At 44.1% G+C, this 20368-nt stretch overlaps 1 protein-coding gene across 1 annotated transcript in view; it reads left to right on the top strand.

Moving 5' to 3' along the window:
- The window catches only part of LOC142776281 (protein qui-1-like), a 316351-nt gene that overhangs the window by 201263 nt on the left and 94720 nt on the right, over positions 1-20368 (top strand). Inside the window, exons 11-13 of the mRNA XM_075879661.1 lie at positions 15254-15429; positions 17290-17389; positions 17916-18031. Of these exons, the coding sequence (XP_075735776.1) occupies positions 15254-15429; positions 17290-17389; positions 17916-18031 (392 nt within the window). The remainder of the gene's footprint in view (positions 1-15253; positions 15430-17289; positions 17390-17915; positions 18032-20368) is intronic.

Raw genomic sequence — 20368 nt, 5'->3', positions numbered from 1 at the left:
AAATTTGATTTATGTAACAGTGTCCAAGACTGCCATCCTCGCGAGCACAAGCGATACATATCAGCTTAACGCTTCTGGTGTTGCTACTGCACATGTTGCTGTTGGCATCGTTTCGCAACCGTAAACAACTGGACATATAAAACATTTGTGACTGTTCAGCAGTTGTCTGTGCCTACAACATTCCTACATATATATTTAGAGTCACTTAGTAACTTTTCGCCTAATAAAAAAAATTACAACGCCATAACGTCCCCTCCACATTCTTCGCATAATATCGATTTTCAACGAACCGGCTTTTTTGAAGGGGAGGGGGGAAGGGGGCGCATTTTTTTCAGCGGCCAAAGCGTCACAGGATGTCGATACCATCGACCGGTAACCGTATACTCCGCAAACATATCTTCGTACACCGGAATACTCTACACTCAAATATTGTCTATGAGAGAATCTTAGCGAGTTTTGAAGGGATCCGGATTGTTGCTCGTAAGTGTGTTAGAGATCAGACGATGAAGAGCTTTGTGTGCCACAGCTTTGTGGGTCCGGGCGTTTAAGCTTCCTACACAGTGACGTCAGTGTCAAACTCGGTGCCCAGGAACTCAAACCGAGAGTCATTCACATAAATAGGACGACATATAATTATTTAGCAAAATATATGAATCTTGGAATCCCCTGCCGTGCTTCTTGGAGCAATAACGTATGTTAGCGACAAAGAACGCGCAAACGATTAATTCCATGTCATCGCACCTCTCAGCTTGCGACAAATTCCTGTAGATCCGCTCGTTTTTTGGCACATATTCCAGACATTTTCGTGGCAATCAATCGTTGAAGCAATAAACTTTGATACTGACCACAGCTTGTTGTGCCCCGCCACGGTGGTCTAGTGGCTAAGGTACTCGGCTGGTGACCCGCACGTCGCGGGATCGAATCCTGGCTGTGGCGGCTGCATTTTCGATGGAGGCGGAATTTTGTAGGCCCGTGTACTCAGATTTGGGTGCACGTTAAAGAACCCCAGGTGGTCGACATTCCCGGAGCCCTCCGCTACGGTGTCTCTCATAATCAAATGGTGGTTTAGGGATGTTAAACCCCACATATCAATCAATCAATCAGCTTGTTCTATGATTACTTGGAAAAATAGTTCCGGAGAATAAAAGGCGCAGACTCGGTTGGCGCATCGCGCAAACGTCATGCCTTCTTTGTCATTTATTTATTTCATGTTTTCATGTATTCTTGTCATTGTGGTCCTACAGATGGAAATTATGCACCTAGCGCAAGGTAGTCTTAAATTCAAGCAAGAGTATAGCATTTGAACTTACACAGACAAGCTGTGCCACCAGATAAGTGCACTGTTGAACACTAGGCAGGGGCGGTTATGTGAAGAGCAAATCGGAAAGTACCCCAAATAGCACTGATTATTGCGTCGTGCAGTCTGCTAAATTTTAATGGGATATTGTTAAAGATCTCGTTTCGCAGGAATTACGCTGTCGGTGTCGTTTGTTGTGAGCGAAAAATTATTTTTTTGCGGGACCTAAAATTTGAGAAAGATGCAGGTGAAATGAGCAAGAAAAACTTCGGGGTCTGCATGAGGATCGAAACCAGGTCGTTTGCATGTCAAGTGTTTCACCACACATCCACGCCTCTGCTTGGAAATACTGTGAAAATAACTTACTTTGCTTTGAAATGCAGTGAAAGTAACTTTCATGCTTTAGAAACACATGCGTCCCGTATACAAGCTTCACAATGCAGCATGTAATATTGCAGTAATAATGCGTGGTACAAGCTTACATTGGTATCGGGTGTCAGAGCATGTGCTTGTCAATAATTCATGGTCTAAAACGAGCCACCCGCAAAAAAAGGCACACACGTTACTGCGCCTTTTCCATTAAAGCGACATAGCGGGTGCATAGAAAGTTTGAAAAGATTTCATGCGAACGATTGCCCGCGTGCTACCCACTACACAGAAACCCAGTTCTACTTTGCAAGATACACCCACAATAATTAAAGACATCAGTAGGATTGACTTTCCAAGCCGTGCACAGTGTTTTAATCATTAGTGAAATTAAAAGGGAAAGACTGCATGAACTCACGGAGGCTTGTTGTGAGGGGGTGATGCGCCAACTTATGGAAACATGGCGTCTCTCGAGTTGGTTGTGTCTCTTCAAGATTCCTGTCAAGCTGTGCGACCAGTAAGCCATTCTTCACATGTGCGTAGTTTTTCAAAGCTGGTGAAGCGGATGGCTTTAAACTTTCTTTTATGGCTTCGCTTCGAGTGTGGGGACATCGCAAGTGTGCATGCACTTATCAAGAGAAACGCCAAATTGACACAGGTCAGTGAGCGAATGCTGCATCAGTGGAAAACAGAAACTGAGGGTGCTGCATCAAAGGGCTTCCACCGATGAATCGTTCTTGTGTGAAAGGCCGTGATCGGAGGAAAAGTGTGGACGATTTTGACCTCAGCGTCTTACGAAGGGTGGCGCACGGCTTTTTTGAGAGGCGAAGTTCCAACTATTGCCAAAGCGGTGCAGCGTTTTCAAGAAGACGAGACGCCACGAGCCGCGTCCACGACGACGATGCAGGTGATGCTGAAAAAGCTTGGTTTCAAGCACAACAAACGCTCTCGAAACGTTCTCCTCACAGAAGCGACGCACATTTTCCAGAGTAGCCGCCGGTACCTGCGCCAAATAGTGGAGCAGCGATGCCAGGGTAGGCCAATTTTTAACGTGATAGCGTTAGAGAGCTCGTGTCGCAGAAATTCCGCCGTTGGCGTTGGCACTGTTCGTTGTGAGAGAAAAAACGTCCGTGAGCATAAAATTGACAAAGAAGCAAATAAAACAAAAATAAAGTTTTCGGTCCCATTGAGGATCGCCCCCGGGCCGTTCGCGTGGCAAGCAGGTGTCCTACCACAAAGCCACGATGTTACTTGCAGCTGATTCGGGAAGAAACACTACATAAATGTCATGTAGTGGAAGGAGTCTCCTTAACGCGTTTTGTTCGACAAGTGTCACGACGAAAACGAGCCCAGTCGGCGATTCGTAGGCGCATTTGGGAGGTCAACAAATTACGTCGAAAAAGGCCGGGATAGTGCACCCATCGCTGCTAAAACACAGAAGCACTTTCAAACAGCTCTAAATATGGACAACTATGTCTATCTAGCGGTAAACATATCATGCCTTTTCAAAGTCGTTCATCAAGCAAACAGCAAACGCTAGATAACGTGCTACCATTTTTGAGGTATTGTGAGACTCTTCATGCCGCTTCAAGGAAATACCATTTCAACAAACCACAACACTTGCATAGATTTAGCTTTTCGTTCTCACGACACCATTAAAACAGTGAAGTACTGCAGTTGCCATTTCACCGACCATAAGGTGATGCTTGTTTCGGTTGGCCGGAAGAGGTCTCCAGAAGAACAAGTCGAACAATTACCAGATAAACAATGCAAACGGACGACAAAATGTGACCATTTACGAATACAAGTGTCACGCCTATACGAGCAGTTTAAAATACAGGACCATGTGACTATATCACTGTACAATATTTTCATGATGTTGTTATAAATTGTTGTTAAATAGATCAAAAACCTGTGCCATTACTATAGATACGTCGCGCTTGTGCACGCGTGCGTTTGTGTGAGGATGTGAGTGTGTGCGTGTGTGTGTGTAACAAAACATATTATAAGTATGCACTTGGCGGTTGAAGGGCGCACTAGGGGCCGGAATTCGCTATCGCGTTCAACACTTAAAGGCGAATCATAAGAGTCCCCATTTCTTTTCACAGACAGACAAAACCTGTGTGAACGCCGTCTGTAAGCGTCGTCGGGTGCGCATAGACGGCACCGTCCAGTCTACGCACGAAGCATGTCGATCTGGTTTGTGGACTGCTCTTCGCATCTCTTGTTGCAAGGCCCTGACATGCTTCCGCTACTACCACCTGGCAGTGTTATAATCATGGATAACTCGCCGCATTATTCCATGAAGAAGAAAAAACTGGCGTGCATGCGTAACCTTAAGAAGGACATACAAGTCTGGCTTTCCGAAAGGTGTTGCGTGTAGCAGCGACATGGTGAAGACGGAGCTCATGAAGCTTGTCGACAAGTGTACACGCAAGCGGGGACTGATATCATGTGGACTTCGTCGCTGAGACTACTGGTCAACCCGTTGTGTGCCTACCTCCCTACCACTGCCAGCTCAAACCCATAGAGCTAGTTTCGAGTGACGGGAAGAGCGGTGCAAAACAAGACGTTTAAGCTTAAAGATGTTGATACTCTTTTATGCAAAGGAATCAAGAAGATAACCGTTCAGAAGTCGAAATAAAGTTCGAGATTTATTTATGTATTTATTTATTTATTTATTCCTTCTTTCATTATTTCAGTGACTCAATAAGCATTCTTATACACAAATAAATTAATAAAAAATTAGATGGCCCAAGAAGTCATACAGGGACCAGTGAAAAAAAAAATAGGAAAATTCAGGCCAGTTTTATTGCAACGCTGGTCTTTCCGTTAGAAAATTACCAATACAGATGAAACAGGTACCTAGCGCCATCTGCTGCAAAAATCAAAAGCTACGTTGTACAACACACCTACTTCCGCAAAGACGGGGCCACCTGTCGAATCAATGGACGCGATATGCGCGTAGGAACCAACAAACACACTGATGAAGTGCGCGCTGTCATTATTGCATGAGAGCGTCCGTACCTTCTACAACGCTGCCAACAGCTTGTGCAACTGAGTACATGCCAAATTTCAAACTGATCTATGTTAACGAAATATTTTTAAAACAAAAATGTTCGCTTGCGCATACTCTAGAGTCAAGCGGGTGGCACCTTCTACTCAGAGAAGCACATGCTATATATGTATACGTCGATAGTCGTTCCATCAAAGTGCATAAACCTGCGTGATTCACAACCACAGTTCTAAGTAAGCAGGCAGTGACAGCTCTTTCACAGTCGAATGTTCAACATGTCACCACGTCGGGGTCCTCCACGTTCTCAGATTAGGTCGTGTGTGAAATGTTTATTTTTTTCGTATTCCTCTCGTATTTCTCTGCGTACTGCCTCAGCGTATACGATGAGCGCAAGCGCCATTCGTGCAGCAATAGGTCCACGCGTGACACTTTGATCTTGCATTTCTCTCTCGGGCATCCAGCCGTCCAATAAGGCGCGTTCTAAACTCGCGTATAAAATCCCCGCCACTCAGTGCGAAAAAGCCGTTAAGCATGATGAAATGCGACACGCAAACAGGAACTCGCCTCGATTCTCCAGCGCAAGCTCTCACACTTGAAAACCAATGAACGCGGAGAGGAATGTGATCCACGGTACCTTTTCTTTTCTCTTCAGCGAGCAGCTATAGCAGTCTTCGAAGTGCCAGTCGCAACACAACAATTGCTCGCCGAACATGTTTCGTCACTCCCGCTACTTCTACGCGAACCGTTCATCACGTACCGGAGATCGATCGAAGGAAAAACCGACTCGGCTACGCACACACACACACGCGCCATTCTAACTGCACAATACTGAGAGGTAAGGGTACGATGTGTGTACACGCGCGCACCTTATGAAGCGTGTAGAAAGCGGGGTGCTCTTTATTCCAGAACTTCCGGTGTTTGAGCGCGAGGCTCCGTTATTCTTGTGTTTCAGAGAATGGTTGTCGACGAGCATGGACGCTGTACTGTTTGAAAGCCCATTCGACTAAACGCGAAATGGTGCGTGTGCTTCTGGTGCATTCGGGCTCTCCTATATTTTTGAATAACCATGCCGTGTCCTTATGATTGATAAGAGCTCGATTTGCAAGGATATTTTAGACGGAAATACAGGTCACAAGGTGGACAGCCCTACCAGTCTATGGAAATGTTTGCTCAATCGAGCTGTCTTACAAGACGGTTTGCAGTCCGAAAGGGTGTAAATGTCTTCGGGTAAATATAAGGAGGCATAAACAGCGCTTTAGGACCACTTTATAGAAGAGAAAATGGATGCATTTAAATGCATGGGTCATGTGATCACCGCGGGCTATGTGCAAAGTTTTTTTTTTATTATCATGATGTGAAGAAGATGTTGCCGCACAAATAAGGTGGCGGCTATATTCAATAGCTCCTAATGGATCGAACATACAACATAATAAATAAACACACAAGACACGTTTCAAACAACACCCTCATAAAAGAAAATACGATATCTTATATGTCGTAAGAATGTCAATATAGTGTCTGAGAAGCATAACAGTCAACGCATCTTAATGAGTAGGACAACACATATATAATAAGTAGAATATGCATATAATAAGTACACACGCGTTGTAAGAAGTACCACGTGACAAACCCATTTACACACCTTTGCACGCCGTGATTGCGGTGCTCCGTGACGTGACGGGTGCGAACGACCGTAGCTCTGGCCCAGGTGTGCCGCCTCGACAAAACAGTGACGACGGTTGTGGCTGTGCGATGGCGCACGTTTTGCTAGCGGCAGCACAAGCAATAACCACTGCGCCTGCTTATCGCTGTCATGTGAACCATCGCGAGCGAAGCATGTCGTTCGTACGAGGAAAATCAAGATATATGATTATGAGAGACGCCGTAGTGGAGAGATCCAGAAATTCTGACCATCTCGTATTCTTCAACGTGTTCTCACATCGCGCAGTAGACGGGCCCCTACCATCTTGCCTCCATCGCAATACGACCACCGCAGACGGAATCGAACCCGCGACCTTCAGGTCAGCACTTAAGCCTCTGATTCACACAGGCGGATATACGCGGTAAGTTAGAGAACACCGCAATCACGGCGCGCAAGCGGCTTTGTCACGTGTGTTTGTGGTTGTTTTTCCGTTTTTTTTCCTTTCACGGACAATAAGTAGAAAAGCACAAATAATTAACAGGGAATAAATTAAAAGTCACCGAATAAAATGTTTTGCGAACGTCCCTAAAACTTCTTCCGTGGAATTTTTCGATAGTTTTGCTGCTTGAAAATTTTGTTGATTAAACACGCCTTTTTAGGCAATTACACTAAAACAAAAAAAGTGTGATTTCATGCAACAGTAACCGGCATGCTTTGGGTCGCGTCCTCATAGAATCTGTCGGCATATTTTCAAACTGAGGCTAAAGATAGCTAGTAAATCCTGTATATCTAAGCAAATGGATCTGGGCCTCGCAATTTCGGTGGAGTAATCATCAATGAACGCCTATAGATTGATTGAAGTACAACCGCTTTTGAAGATATCGAGTGACTGCATGGTTCAGAATCAAGTTTTGTAGACGCCACCATCGACACAATCGACATCCAGTTCGAAACGCCACCCTCATGCCTAGTTCACACTGAATAAATCGCTGTATACAGCGAGCGGGGTCTTCTGCCTCCCAAGCGCAGCATCATTCGCACTTGGCGCGCCCCGCACTGCCGAATGTACCATCCACCGCGGGGCGAACACGGGATGGATGCCGTTGCCACGGCTCATAGACGCGAGATTCCGACAACGCCACACCAGTATGTATTGAAATCAGATCGCGTAGACTTCGATCTTTCGTGCACTTTCACTGCTTCAAATGACTATGCTGACGACTAAGCAGGCAGAAGCAGTACTACATACTTTGATGACAAGCCGCTATCTCGTAAAGCATTAGGAGCAGTCGTCTTGTTCACCAAGACCACGACAAGCTCGGTCACGCCAACTGCTTTCTCTTCCAAGATATCGGGACATACACAGAGTAAATTCTATTTGGTTACAACATTCAGTTACGTGCACTGTGACATTACAAGCGACTCCGACTTGGTCGCCATTTTTAAATTCCTCGACGAAGGCACTCATTGGTTTGTGGTGAGCCGATTCGGCGGCAGACGCAGAAAAATTGGTCCGAGAGTGATCAGCGCGGGAAGCGCCCTTTTGGCGGATATCTCGCTGCCGCCGAACTTAATTCGTCACCCTTTCGGCGGCTGGAATGCTCAGTTTGAACGAGCTATAAACGAAAGTCCGAACAATAATAATCGCTGAGCGTTCGCGCGCCTTCATGTGCGTCATGCAGTACACATCTGTTGATGTAATCTGTTCGCACTGCTGCTGCGCTAAACTGGCTTACTGAATGAATATGTGCTTTTGGAGAGTCAGCGCGAGCGCTTAGAAACAGTACACAAGTATGAAGGTCTTGTCTGGGATATACTTTGTTAGTGTCGAATGATTTAATCTTTACTGAAGCTGAGTCACGACCTCTCCGTTTTCAGGCGTCCCATGCAGGCCTCTCTAGCTAATAATTCATCCACACATGAGCGCTAAAAATGCCTGAAATTCCGCATTGATTCCGTTGTGTCAATACCATCCGTGGCTATGCCTCCAGTAGGACGTGGAAAGGTTAAAAACGTCGAGATTTACACATTTTACCACCGCCATGGACATGGATCGACTAGTTTTCTCTCAGAAAAACAAGAAAAAAATTATAAAACCTATTTGTTGCACTGGTGATGTGAAGCCTGAAGGAACAGCGGAGCTGCGTAGCCTTTGTTTGTTTGTTTGTTTGAGCCTTACAAAATATGACACATACCCCCTCAGGGGGATCGGCCAAGTCTTGATAGTTTCAAATTTAGTAGATAATTCGAACAATGCTGACTAATAAATAATAAAATAAATAACAAGAAAACAGTGGGTAAAATATGAAACAAATTCTGTTTTCACTGTTTGATTGTGCCAGCCTGCCGAATTAACCTGACCATATAGCAATCTCGGGTGACTTTCTTTGTATCGACTTGTTTTTGTCTTCTTTTCTTTCTCTCGTTCTTCCTCTTTAGCTCTTGTCTCTCTTTTTTGTCTTTCTTGTCTCTTTTTCTTTCCATTTCTTCCTGTTTTTTATCAATTCAGTAATCTTGTTTCCTCGCTCTTTATATCATTTTTTGCCTTTCTTTCTTCTCTCTCTTTGTCTACTCCTCACTTCCTTTTTTTTATTTCTTTCTCTCTATCTTTCTTCCCTATCTTCTTCTCTATTTATCTCTACGTTAGTTCCATATTTTGTTGCTCCTCAGCCTCACATTTCTCTCCCTATAACGTACACTTCCCTTTTCCACAGCTTGCCTTACTATACTATACTATACTATACTATACTATACTATACTATACTATACTATACTATACTATACTATACTATACTATACTACCTAATACAAGGCTATGTTATGCTTTGCTGTTACACTTGGATAGCCGAGCCGACTCATTAAAATTATGGCCAGCCGTCATCGTCTCGGAGAACACGACGAAGTTACACCGCAGCTAGTCTCCACGTTCTTTAGGGTCATAGAGGTGTGCTCCTAACCGAAATGGCCGATTATTTTGCGTAGTCATCAATAAGTGGGCCAATTTCACCGTGGTTTCCACCACCTGTTTATATATAACGGCCGGGCGATTTTGCAGGCGTACCATTATGGAAGGCTTTGCAGGTCCATCACTCACAATCTCCCCGGAATATCAGCACTTATTATGTCCCTGGGCGGATCGTTTTGTGACACACATAAACTAGAAGTCTCAATTACGAAGCTGCTCTATCGGGTGCCGAAATCAAGTTTATACCAACTCAAGTCTGGTCGGGCTCTTTCTCCAATGTGCGCTTCCGGTGGAGAGCTATAAAATATGCATCATTACTTTTTGACTTGTAGGTGATTTACTACAGCTTGTAGATCCAAGTTAGAAAGGCCTTTGCGTGCTATTGGAATGAATTTATCCACGCCCGTCATTCTGTCTTTTGGAGCCTCTATTTCTGGGTTTGCCAGTGTGAAAGCTTGCGTGGTTGTGCGGAATTATCTGAATGAAACCATGCAACAAATTAATCTATGTTGTTATGCTTCTGTGTCGACATATGCATAGTTTTCTTGTTTTTTTTTCTTAAAGTTGCGTTTTCCATCTAACTTAGTATTTATTACTAATAAAAACAATTTATAGTTGGCTCATTCTCATGGGCATCATAATATCGTTCTAAAATTTGTAACATTTCCTTTTTACAACCTCCTATACTCTACAATTGAATAAGACAACTCATTTCTTTTTCAATCTCCCACACGAGCCACAAGAGAAGGTCAACAAGAACAAGAACACGTTCGAGCCTCGCGCGAGAGAAAAAGACGCTGGCAAGAACGACAGCGTCTATGGTTGTCCATGTTAGAGCGATGCTAATTAAAATATGTGGGAAAGCAAACGCCTCACGTCTTCCCACAAGATACACCTATTCGGGCAGTGAATTCGCGTATTTGAATCCCACCTCATCGAGAATTTTTTTTTCGCCAAGAACTTCTCTCATTTTTTCTCTGTAATTTTTCTCTCAATTTCTCTGTCTTTCTGTCTTTTTGTACTCGTTCTCTCACCTTTCAGTGTTATCAGAATCGTTTACCGGACAAATCGGCACTGGTTGCTGTCAAAATTTGTGTGTGCGTCCTAATTAAAGAGTGAAACTAGTTTTATTAAAATTAAAATTAAACGTACGAGATGCGCAGGTATACTATCTTCAGTTAATAATTTTATGAAACCGCCAGCTCCATCCTGGATTCTTCGCTTGAGTATAAAGACGTGCATGGCGTACAGAGCCCACGTGATGTCGCAAGTTTGTCCATTCCTTCAGGCTAACCCTTTCTTCCTTCCTAAACACCCCATATTAGGTCTTACAAACCGCGAAAGAAAACGCGCACTGAACCCCACCTGCGTCCGCTCTATGCTGTGTTCAATGACCGTGACATCAGAAGCTATATAAGCACTCTCCCGCCGGCATTGTCGTCGCTCAGAAAAGCGAGCCGAGATGTATACACCGCTTGCTTCGGAAAATGGGCCTTCGATATATAACTATCCGCGAGCGCTCGAACGAGAGAACGCCGAGAGTACGGCGATCCTCGCTTTGTCTCCAAATCTGCTGCGTTCTAACGGGCCATCGATTGGCGCTGGGAAAGATAACGCCAGAAAAGAAGAGGGGTGGCAGCGCCAAGTGGTGTAGCGCCACAGAACTCTGATCGGGCTCAACAAGCGGACCTGTTCGCCTGGGCCTTCTAGAGTCACATTCCCAGCATCGGGAAAAAAATAAAAACAAAATGAAAAACAACGCCCGCGAACCACCTTTTGTCCATTGGCACGAAAGCTAGTGCGGCGCACTCCGGCGGCCCTACACCCTACCAATACCCCCATGTTCCTTCCATTACAGCAAAACTCGCAAAAGAAGCAGCGTTTTGAAGGTGATAACGAGAAACGGGAGGCTATCTCGGCAGAGGAGGCAGCAACACCATTATGCCGGGAGTCGTTATGGCGTAAGCCGTAAGGCTGCGCTAAAAAACTTGCTTCGGTTTTTTTTCATTCTTTTTGTTTTTAATCTGATTTTTCTTCTTAGTGTAGTTATATCGTTGCCTTCTTATCATAATGTGATTTCGCGAGCTGCCGTAAGATACAGCTCAAGCCTCGCTGCACGTAAAGCCCTTGGATACCGGCTTTGAGTGCGCTTATCGGCTCATTTTTATCAGTGCAAACATTAAACAAGGATTCTTTTGTAACTTCAGCGGGAAGTTAAAAGTATTTGCTTGTGGCCCTTCACTTTCCTCCTTGTTTTGGTGCCGTCACATCGTCTCTCCAGCCTTAAAGAAACCTTTTAGTGCTTCCTACGTACGAGAAACCTAGCGAAGAAAAAAGTAAAGAAAAAGAAAAGGCTGCGCGATAGGTTTGTAAGTTAGGTGCATCATGCTTAGAAGGAAATTTTCTGGCTCACTTTAGATGTGGGTTCTTCATTGTTTCCGGTAACAGTATCAAGAGCATTTTCGGGGCAACCACAAGTTTATACTGGGTCGCTAGACAAGGCCTTGGCCTCTGGCCAATGATACCGCGAAACTGGCTCTTCTGGCCTCTTATAAAGAGCGAGGAGAACGAATCTCGCCACAACGTTTCGTCTTCCATAGGCTGCTTTTAGCACGGTCCTTCAATATTTTGTAGCCCCTTTTTTTCTAGCCTTCAATAAAAGAAAGACTACCAGTTCACTGCGTCCGCGAGATAACGGTACCTAAATACAGCCCGTACTAGGTTGCTTCTATGGGACACTGTGAATTGATTTTCTTCGCTACACACGAATTTGAGTTCTAAACGAGGTCAAATCACCTTCCGAGGCTTTCACTTCGGGACCCGCGGAGATCTGGTCTTGGTCGTGATAGGCGGACTCGCCTTATGAAGGACCGGTATACTTCAGGAAAGGGGGAGGGGGGGGGGGGGGAGTTTCATCGTGGAGGACGCCATCTCATCGCGGTGTGCAGTAGTAGGGAATGCGCACTCTGCAATTACGTGAAACGTCTCTAACCTGAGCAAGCATCCGAGGGTAATTCGGAGATGAATATCCAGACGTTGAAACGTACGTTTACGTTACAGTCAGGGTGATTTCTGTGTATGTTTAGAAAGAACGTTCCGAGAAGTCTACATTAAAAAAAATGGTTGTGAGGTAGACTCCCTACAGTTTCATATTCAAAAATATTTGGCTGTTATAATAAAATAGAGTTAGTGATCTGTGTATAAAGCTTTGTAAATAAACATCCCGAGCGTTGCAAAGCAGTGACATTGTTATAAGTAAGTCAATGTTTCCGTAAGCGTATTTAACAACAGTTGACTAAGGTTGCATGATGTGCTTGCTAGTTATCCATAGTATCCGTGGTATAGCGCATCCAGAACGGGACAGAGAAGAAGACACATAACACATTTAACACATAACACTTAACGCTGTGTATGTGTTGTGTCTTCTTCTCTGTCCCGTCCTGGAAGCGCAATACCTCAGTTAACAACAGTGACTGAAGGACATAACGCTGCATAGTTGTGTCTAACATTAGCACGACTATTGGCTGACACTATAACGGTTGCTATTGACGTGACTGACGACAACATACGTCCAAATACCTATATATGGCGCGAAAACAGCGATTTTTTTTTCTTTGGTGCTGTATATATAGCACTCAAGGGGAGTAGCAGTCTCTGGTGATCTGTGTAGTACTGCTCAAAAATGGAGGCAGAATTTCACTTGCCGGTCGAGCAGATGATAACATGGGAATAAAATGTCATGCTAATAGCTTTGGGCAAGGCACTCTGTGGTCCCTAATGGTGCAGAGGTCTTCAGGCAAACCTACACGATTGGATGGACCAAGCAGGACTGAGGAACCATGCACACACGACCGGTGATGGCAGTCCTATCCCTTATACCGCCTGCAGTGCGTCAGTAGACAGCAGCTGTGGGAAAATTTCGGACTGGTTACCCCTAGAGTTGTGTCACGCAGCACAAAGAGATAGAAAACGAAGGAAGCGAGAGTGGTGTGATGGTGTGAAAATACTGGTGCGACGAAGATAAAGTGGGTCTTGAGTTCTCGAACACTGTCACTTGCGCGTGCCAATCGAAAGCACCCTCGTGTGAAGTCTTTCGACTTTTCGCACCACTGCAGTTCTACATCTTCCTACCAAATAATATATTATGACACGCTTTCTTTATTCTTCAGAACACTGTATAGTGGTGCTGCTCTACGATTTGTTTAGTGTCTAACTAAAATGTATAACGTAAAACTACAGATAATGAATGATGAATAGCCCCGGCACTGTACTAAAGAGACTTTTTGATGGGGCTCTGCTCTGTTTGAACATCCTGTCATGTTCTGTATCTCTCTCTTATGAATGAACCTGCGTGCGCGAAGCAGTAGTTCACTTTCTCTTTACTCTTGCCCTTTGTCTTTTTTTTCATCTTCTTCTCTATCTCACTTTCATCCTCTCGATCTTCCACCTCCTCTCTCCTCTTTCCTTCGTTTCTTCCTTCTCATATCTTATTATCGTATAATTTCTTCCTGGACATGTTTCAGCCACGTCTCACGTGTCAATCATTAAATGCCTGCTCAATATTTGTGCTCGTTGAGCCCTTCGGAGACCAATGCGTTACTTTTGCCCACATGTTCCTTTTCTAATTGACTTTCTTATCTAAATCAGCACCTTCAGTATAACTGAAAACCCCTATTTATTCATTTCACATTGGCTTTAAACCTGGTACGCTTACGCAGGAACAGGTTTTCTCACACCCTCTTTTATTTATTTTGATCATAGATGGAAATGGAGTTTGGATTGCGTTGGGGCTCTGCTCAACGTCTCTCCTATTTGAATCTCTTTCCGCTCTCACGTCATTTCGTAACCACCTTGGTGACTCACTACGAGGTGTTCAGTGTTGAAAACGTTCGTGGCGGCTGCCTCCAGATGAGTGCTTGCATAGCGCGGTTTAGGTGTCCTTTACATAATGACGAACGGTCGGAATTATTTGAGGCTTCCCCGTTCTAAGGTGTTTCGCGTAAGCAGATTACAGATTTCAGTGATTATTCACTGCGATGTATCTTTTCATTTCGTCCCCCCCCCCCCCCCCCAGGTGCATTCGATCTGGTCCGATACAAGCCACTATGTGAATACATCGTTAAGATGACTGAAATCTGAAAGCATGCGCGATCTGTTATTTCTTTTCGTTGTGTGAGCTCACTCTTACACAGCAAGATGTGTTCTAGATCAAAAAAAAAAAACGAATGAAATTCATGACTTATGATCATGCCTGTTAAGATGTATGAGCCTTCCTTTTTGACATCCTAAGCACACAATTCGTGTGATGTCGGAGAGGCGTCGACAATATTCAGCCAGAAGTGTGCTACCGTGCTATATCTTGTTTTCTATTCCTTGACACTTTGCCTCTCGAGAGCTCCATCGTTCCGGTGAAGGCAACCCGGCAGCCACAGCTTTCATATTCAATGAGGAGGTCGGGTGCATCTGCATGCAAAAAAGACGGTGGGAGGTTACGCAGTAACTTAATGTGAGTATTTTATGGCAAAGAGAGCGGTGCTTCAACTTCCTGGGTTGTTAACTGAAAATGTGAGTGGACGCATGCCTAGATGTACGTGTGCTGTGTCTACATGTGTAATAATGCATGCGTGAGTCCAAGCATGCGCCAAAAAAAAAAGAGGGACAGCTTTTATTAAAGCGCAATTCACCGCAGGATGTCTCCGCCACTTCGATGTCTCCAAATGACTTCAACTGCATGTGTTGAGCCCTTTTGCCCATTTAACAGACCCGCCTAAGTAAATTAACAGACTTTGTGAAGTTCAAATATGAATTACCTAATGTCAGACACGATGGGTTGTGGATCATTCAGAATGTGGTTTATTACGGTTATAGCCATATTTCTCCGATTGATTTAACATTGCTCCGATTCACTGTTTAGTTTCAGTAGTAAATACCTGTACAAATGATGTTAAATGGATCACCTGTGTGCAGGGGTGCTACTGAAGGAATCGTACGTAGACTGCCGGTCATACCTGCAGTGGAGTCACCGCTGCATAGGCACTTACGTACGACAACGCTACCTGTCCGACCGCACTGAGGCAATCGCTTGCCATGCTGAACTGGCTAACGCATTTCACCTGGGCTTCCTGATGCAGAAGGAGGAAAAGGTCAGTAATTATGCTAATGCGTCTATCTTTCCCATTTCGACTGTGATGTATAGAAGTCCTCACGACAACCAAATTTGTCGCGGAGACGACGATAAAACTTGCGGTCTCGGTGCAATCTTACTTGTACCCCTTTCATTTAAATACTGGAATTTGCAGCGAATTCAGTGCATGCAAAAGAAAAGTTCTCTTTCATTGTCATAAGACGCTCACAAAGCATGTCGACATAAAAGTTGGGGAGGGATAGACGGGGAGGGGTGTGTGATTAGAGTTTGTATTTTCTCATCAACTTTAACATCATTGCCACTCCATGTACAGGCACTGGCGGCCAAAAAGCTAAGTGCGCGTCGAGAAAACAGCCATTGTTCCACAGCAAACAATCATTTCCAGCATTACTTCTGTGCTCACACTAATTGCAGAGAATCGCAAATGCAGTACGAGCCGTTTCAAAATTCTGATCTCTTAAGTCGTTTCAACAGAGGGTGGATCATCAAAGTATTGCCACATCATTTTTCCTCTTCCCCCACACACTCAGTAACCACTACACACCGGCCACAATGTCTTTAGCCTTTTATTTGGTGTTAATTGTTACGTAGCAAAAGCGGCAAACTTGTAAGCGGTGTGCACTACCGGCGTCAGAGGAAACCCGTACAGCGGCAAGCAGTCGAAATGTCTTAGTGCACACTGTCTTGTTATCTCCGTGGACGGGCATGCATATGCGCAGTGCTGCCAATCCAAATGCTCGCGATTGTCAGTATACCGACCATTAAATGCCTGCAGCTGTGTGGGTTTCATTTGACGACCACAGTAGTACATACTTTGATCCTCTGCTGAGAAGCAACGTACGTTAAATAAATGTTGTAACTTTAGCGTTAGCTCACTTTCCACGCGTACTTGCGATAATTCTTCATCGTATTTTAATCGCGCTGTCTGTGGAGAAACCTTAACATCTTGTTTATTTCAATGCTTCTCAGTTTTTCATGACCTTGCCAGCATTACCATCACAAGTATATTATCCTAGGGTTGTTTAATGCCGAATAATTTTTTTCGCCTCTATCTCTCATTTTCTTTCATTAATTAACGGTGAAGAAGTTTTAGGGGCAAAATGAATACCTCACCATCAAGTCAGGTGGGCCGATTAAATGAAGAAGTTCGCAGGTATAACATGACCTTGGAAATCACAAGATGGGGTTGATTGGTGAATCATGGTAGAAGTCTTTGCCCTGCAGTGGGCGTATAGTCAGGCTGATGATGATGATAATGATGATAAAATATTAAGGACAAAATAGACACCTAAGCAGGAGCTCTTGCTCAATCTGCATTGTTGAGTAGGATCTTCTGCAGGCGTCCTTATAAAATGACATACGAGGCACATTTACCAGTCCTTATGCCACTTTGCTACGACCATTTAATGCCGACTGGTTTCTTTGTACGTAATTGAGGAGGTCACTGTCAATTTGGTCCTACTTGGTATATGAACAGCCGTTTACGTCATGAAATATAACGATGACAAATGTAAAACTCAAGTCGCTTAGAAGAAAAAGTATCCCTGCAGTAAAAAGCGTGGAGAATTTATGGTGGTGGCATTGAAATTCATGTTCCAAGTGAATCGAAAATACCACCCCCCCCCCCCAAAAAAAAAAAAGTCGTCTGTCTGAGAAGTCACGGCACTTGTTGAGTCAAGAGCAGTTGATTATGGGTTAGCTTCGAAGGGTAGTCTACCACTTAATATAGAAGATGTGAGAAAGCGGTTGAATTTCGTTGTCACAAAAGTAGTATAAGTACATTTACATCTATCTTGTATTAACTATAGTTGCACCAATCTGAAGCGCGTACAAGAGCAGACTCCTGTGTTTTGCGCAGGGACCCGCTTTTGATGATACAAGCAAATCGAAAAGGAAAGAAGATTGGTCCGATCTTCTTCGTGAAGTAGACGAGCTTTGGCAGCATCTTTTTCATAGTGGTAAGCACAGGTTTGTTCAAGAAAAGACGTTCATTCGTTGTTGTTGTTGCTGTTGTTGTTGTTGTCGTCGTCGTTGTCGTTGTGGTCGTCGTCATCGTTGTTGTTGTTGTTGTTGTTGTTGTTGTTTTCGTTCGTTTTTCATTGTTCATTTCACATTTCAACATGCTGGTTCGCGCACGAAGTGCTATGATAAAATGCAAAAGTTTTGATTGAGCTAACCAGCTTACGGCAAATTAAATAAACTGTAAAATTATTACCGAGGCGGAGCAAGAAAGATATCACTAATGCTGAGAATTTGTAACTTCACTGAACAGCATCACGTAATTATAAAACTAACTTGTTACCTGCATTGAAGGGTAGTTCCATTCAGTATTGAACTTCTTGGGCATAATAGGTGTTATGGCAACGTACCCCGCTGAATCCTGTTTGTATGACGGCGGCGCCGTCACACTCTTGTATTTCATTATGTTGTTCCTATGATTGTTGTTCAATCTACCATTTGCTTTTTTTTCCCTTAATTTTACAGGTGATTCTAAACGACTGAATCAAGACGCAGTGTGTAATTTTGAATTCCTACTTTCGGCTATTAGAGGAGCTTCCATCAGCTACGTGAAGAGTGTCTTGGAAATTGTTCGCGCACAAGTAAGTATTCGCTTTGCTGTTGTCTCGCCGCACTCTTTCACATAGTGCGCGTGCTTTACCAATTCCTACAACCGAACGCAAGGCGTAAACAGTTTTTTTTTTTTTTCAAAAGCGTCAAAACCGGTACTTGTCATTGGGGGGGGGGGGGGGGATGCTCGTAGGTAAAGAGTCAATTTCATGAAGCAGGCCAGTTGTTTCAAATTGTATGGTTGTTTGTTGTTCACATGTGTGGATAGAAATATTGTTTTTTCGTTACTATTTTTTTGTGCACTGATATGACAACGCCACTGGGGTGTCGTGATAGAGTATTTTGTGGAGTATCATGGGCTGGAACGCAGTGCGATTGTTAAAAGTGGATACCTGAGTTTCTAGTGTGACATTCAAACTTTCATGCTAATGTAGGAACGTTTTCATCACAAACAATACACGCATTAATGAGCGCATTTGGGTTGACATAGACAAACTCTCCATGCCTGCTTTTCTCGGGGTTAATTTGATACGTTCACTTTTTAGCTCTCTCGCCACTGAAATACAGGTCAGCACATGCACTGTCTCTCTAATCGCACCAATACTGTGACCACCTCAAATCGCAGTTCCGTGACCTAGAAAATGTCTACCTACATAAGATGCAACCAGACAACACCTGACGGTACAAAAAAAATAAATGCTGAAATGGCGATGTAAATGCTGAATGGCGATGTGCGCCAACAAAATTCGTGTCTGCTTCGTTCTGAAACGATTCCCTCGACGCTTCGCACTGAGACCATTCCCCCATAAACCCCACTACTTTTTTTTCTTTGGCTAAGATGTAACGCCTAATAACACAGCTGGCGTGACATAATTTGAGGTCCAAACCCTTTGCGCATTGACAAGGCTTCTTGTTTTTCAGGTTTGTCCACCACCCGTTTACGATTTCTGTGCTTTTACGGGCCGAATACCACGATATTACTGAGGCCCCCCGTAGTGGAGGGCTCCGAAAAATTGTGTCCGCTGCCTGGGTTCTTTAAGGTGTACGGAAATTTCACATTAAACGGGGTTCTGTTGGCCTCGAGATGGAACAAAGTATAGGCACTTAGCGGCGAGCGCGCGAAACCATGCAGTGCGGACGGCTCCTTGCGTCGTCTGCTACCCACAACGTGTTCCTATGCATGCAAACATCATAGCTGCGTCATTGTCCCGCAAGTAATAGAAGAAATAAATATTAGTGCTGAACTTTGCTACCATCTCTTCAGGCGGTCTATCAGTGAAAGCGCTTCTGAAATATTCCCATGACGCTAATGCGTTGTAATCACCACTGCTTGGCAGACTAAATGTATTAGCTGTGCTACACTTTGTGAATGATTTAAAAATTGGATACGTATTCTTGCAAACAGATCAGCAGAGTGCCCATAGTTCAATTTGAACTCATTCATGCACTGTTTTTATTGTTTTTTTTTTTTTTTGCTGCTTGATGAAGACGTATATACTTATTCGGGTCAGTCACTCAACAGCGTTGCTACAGTACTATAAGTAAACACAAACCAAAGGCGTAAAAAATAAAAAAAGAACATCGAACAAAGTGCGAGAACTCCCGAGAGTCGCTGAAAACTATACCCCCCCCCCCTTTCATTGGCTGACTGCGCTTCTCTCACACGTCATTAGAGTGTTAGGCCGGCATCGTGAATAAACGTGGCAATTGAGGGCGTACATATCACTATTAGGCAGCAGTGAACACACACCGCCAACAATCAGCTCAAGGCTCACTCGCAGCGAAGCACCGTTGTGCACATTTGGATTCGCGACCGCCTATCCACGCTAACGCGGCGATGGTGCTGCCACCTGTAGCTCGATCTCGCGGGGAATAGCAGTGCGCTTTCGTGGAACCCCACTGCCGTGCTCAGGTTCTAAACGACGTCTTTCTGGTTAGAACCTAAGCACCGTAAGCTCTGTGACGGCGAATTGAATTTATTGTGAATATCTGTGACAACGGTGTTGTCTATATGACACTGAATATTTATGACGACAATGTGGAAGCTAATGACGTTGTTGAGCGATCTTCGCCAGCTCATTGTGCATCCATGTGCGTGTTCTATAAGTCGCTTTCACGGCGTACCTTTGAAAGCTTCAAGGTTGAAAGAAAGCGACCTCATAAACTATATAATAGAGTCACGCTGAAAGGAATAAAAGGGTCTTAAGTCGACTAGCAAACAAATCTAATCCACAAGCCGCTGCATATGTGTCGCTGAAATTCAAGTAACTTTCTTAAGAAAGCTACCCCATGTTTCACGTTTATTCTTACATACCGCAAACTTTCCTGTTCTTTCAAAAAGAAGAGGAAAGGAAAGAGAAAATAATAGG

This window comes from Rhipicephalus microplus, chromosome X, assembly GCF_043290135.1.
Source record: "Rhipicephalus microplus isolate Deutch F79 chromosome X, USDA_Rmic, whole genome shotgun sequence".
NCBI classification, from domain to species: domain Eukaryota; kingdom Metazoa; phylum Arthropoda; class Arachnida; order Ixodida; family Ixodidae; genus Rhipicephalus; species Rhipicephalus microplus.
This window is presented reverse-complemented; position numbering and strand designations above follow the sequence as displayed.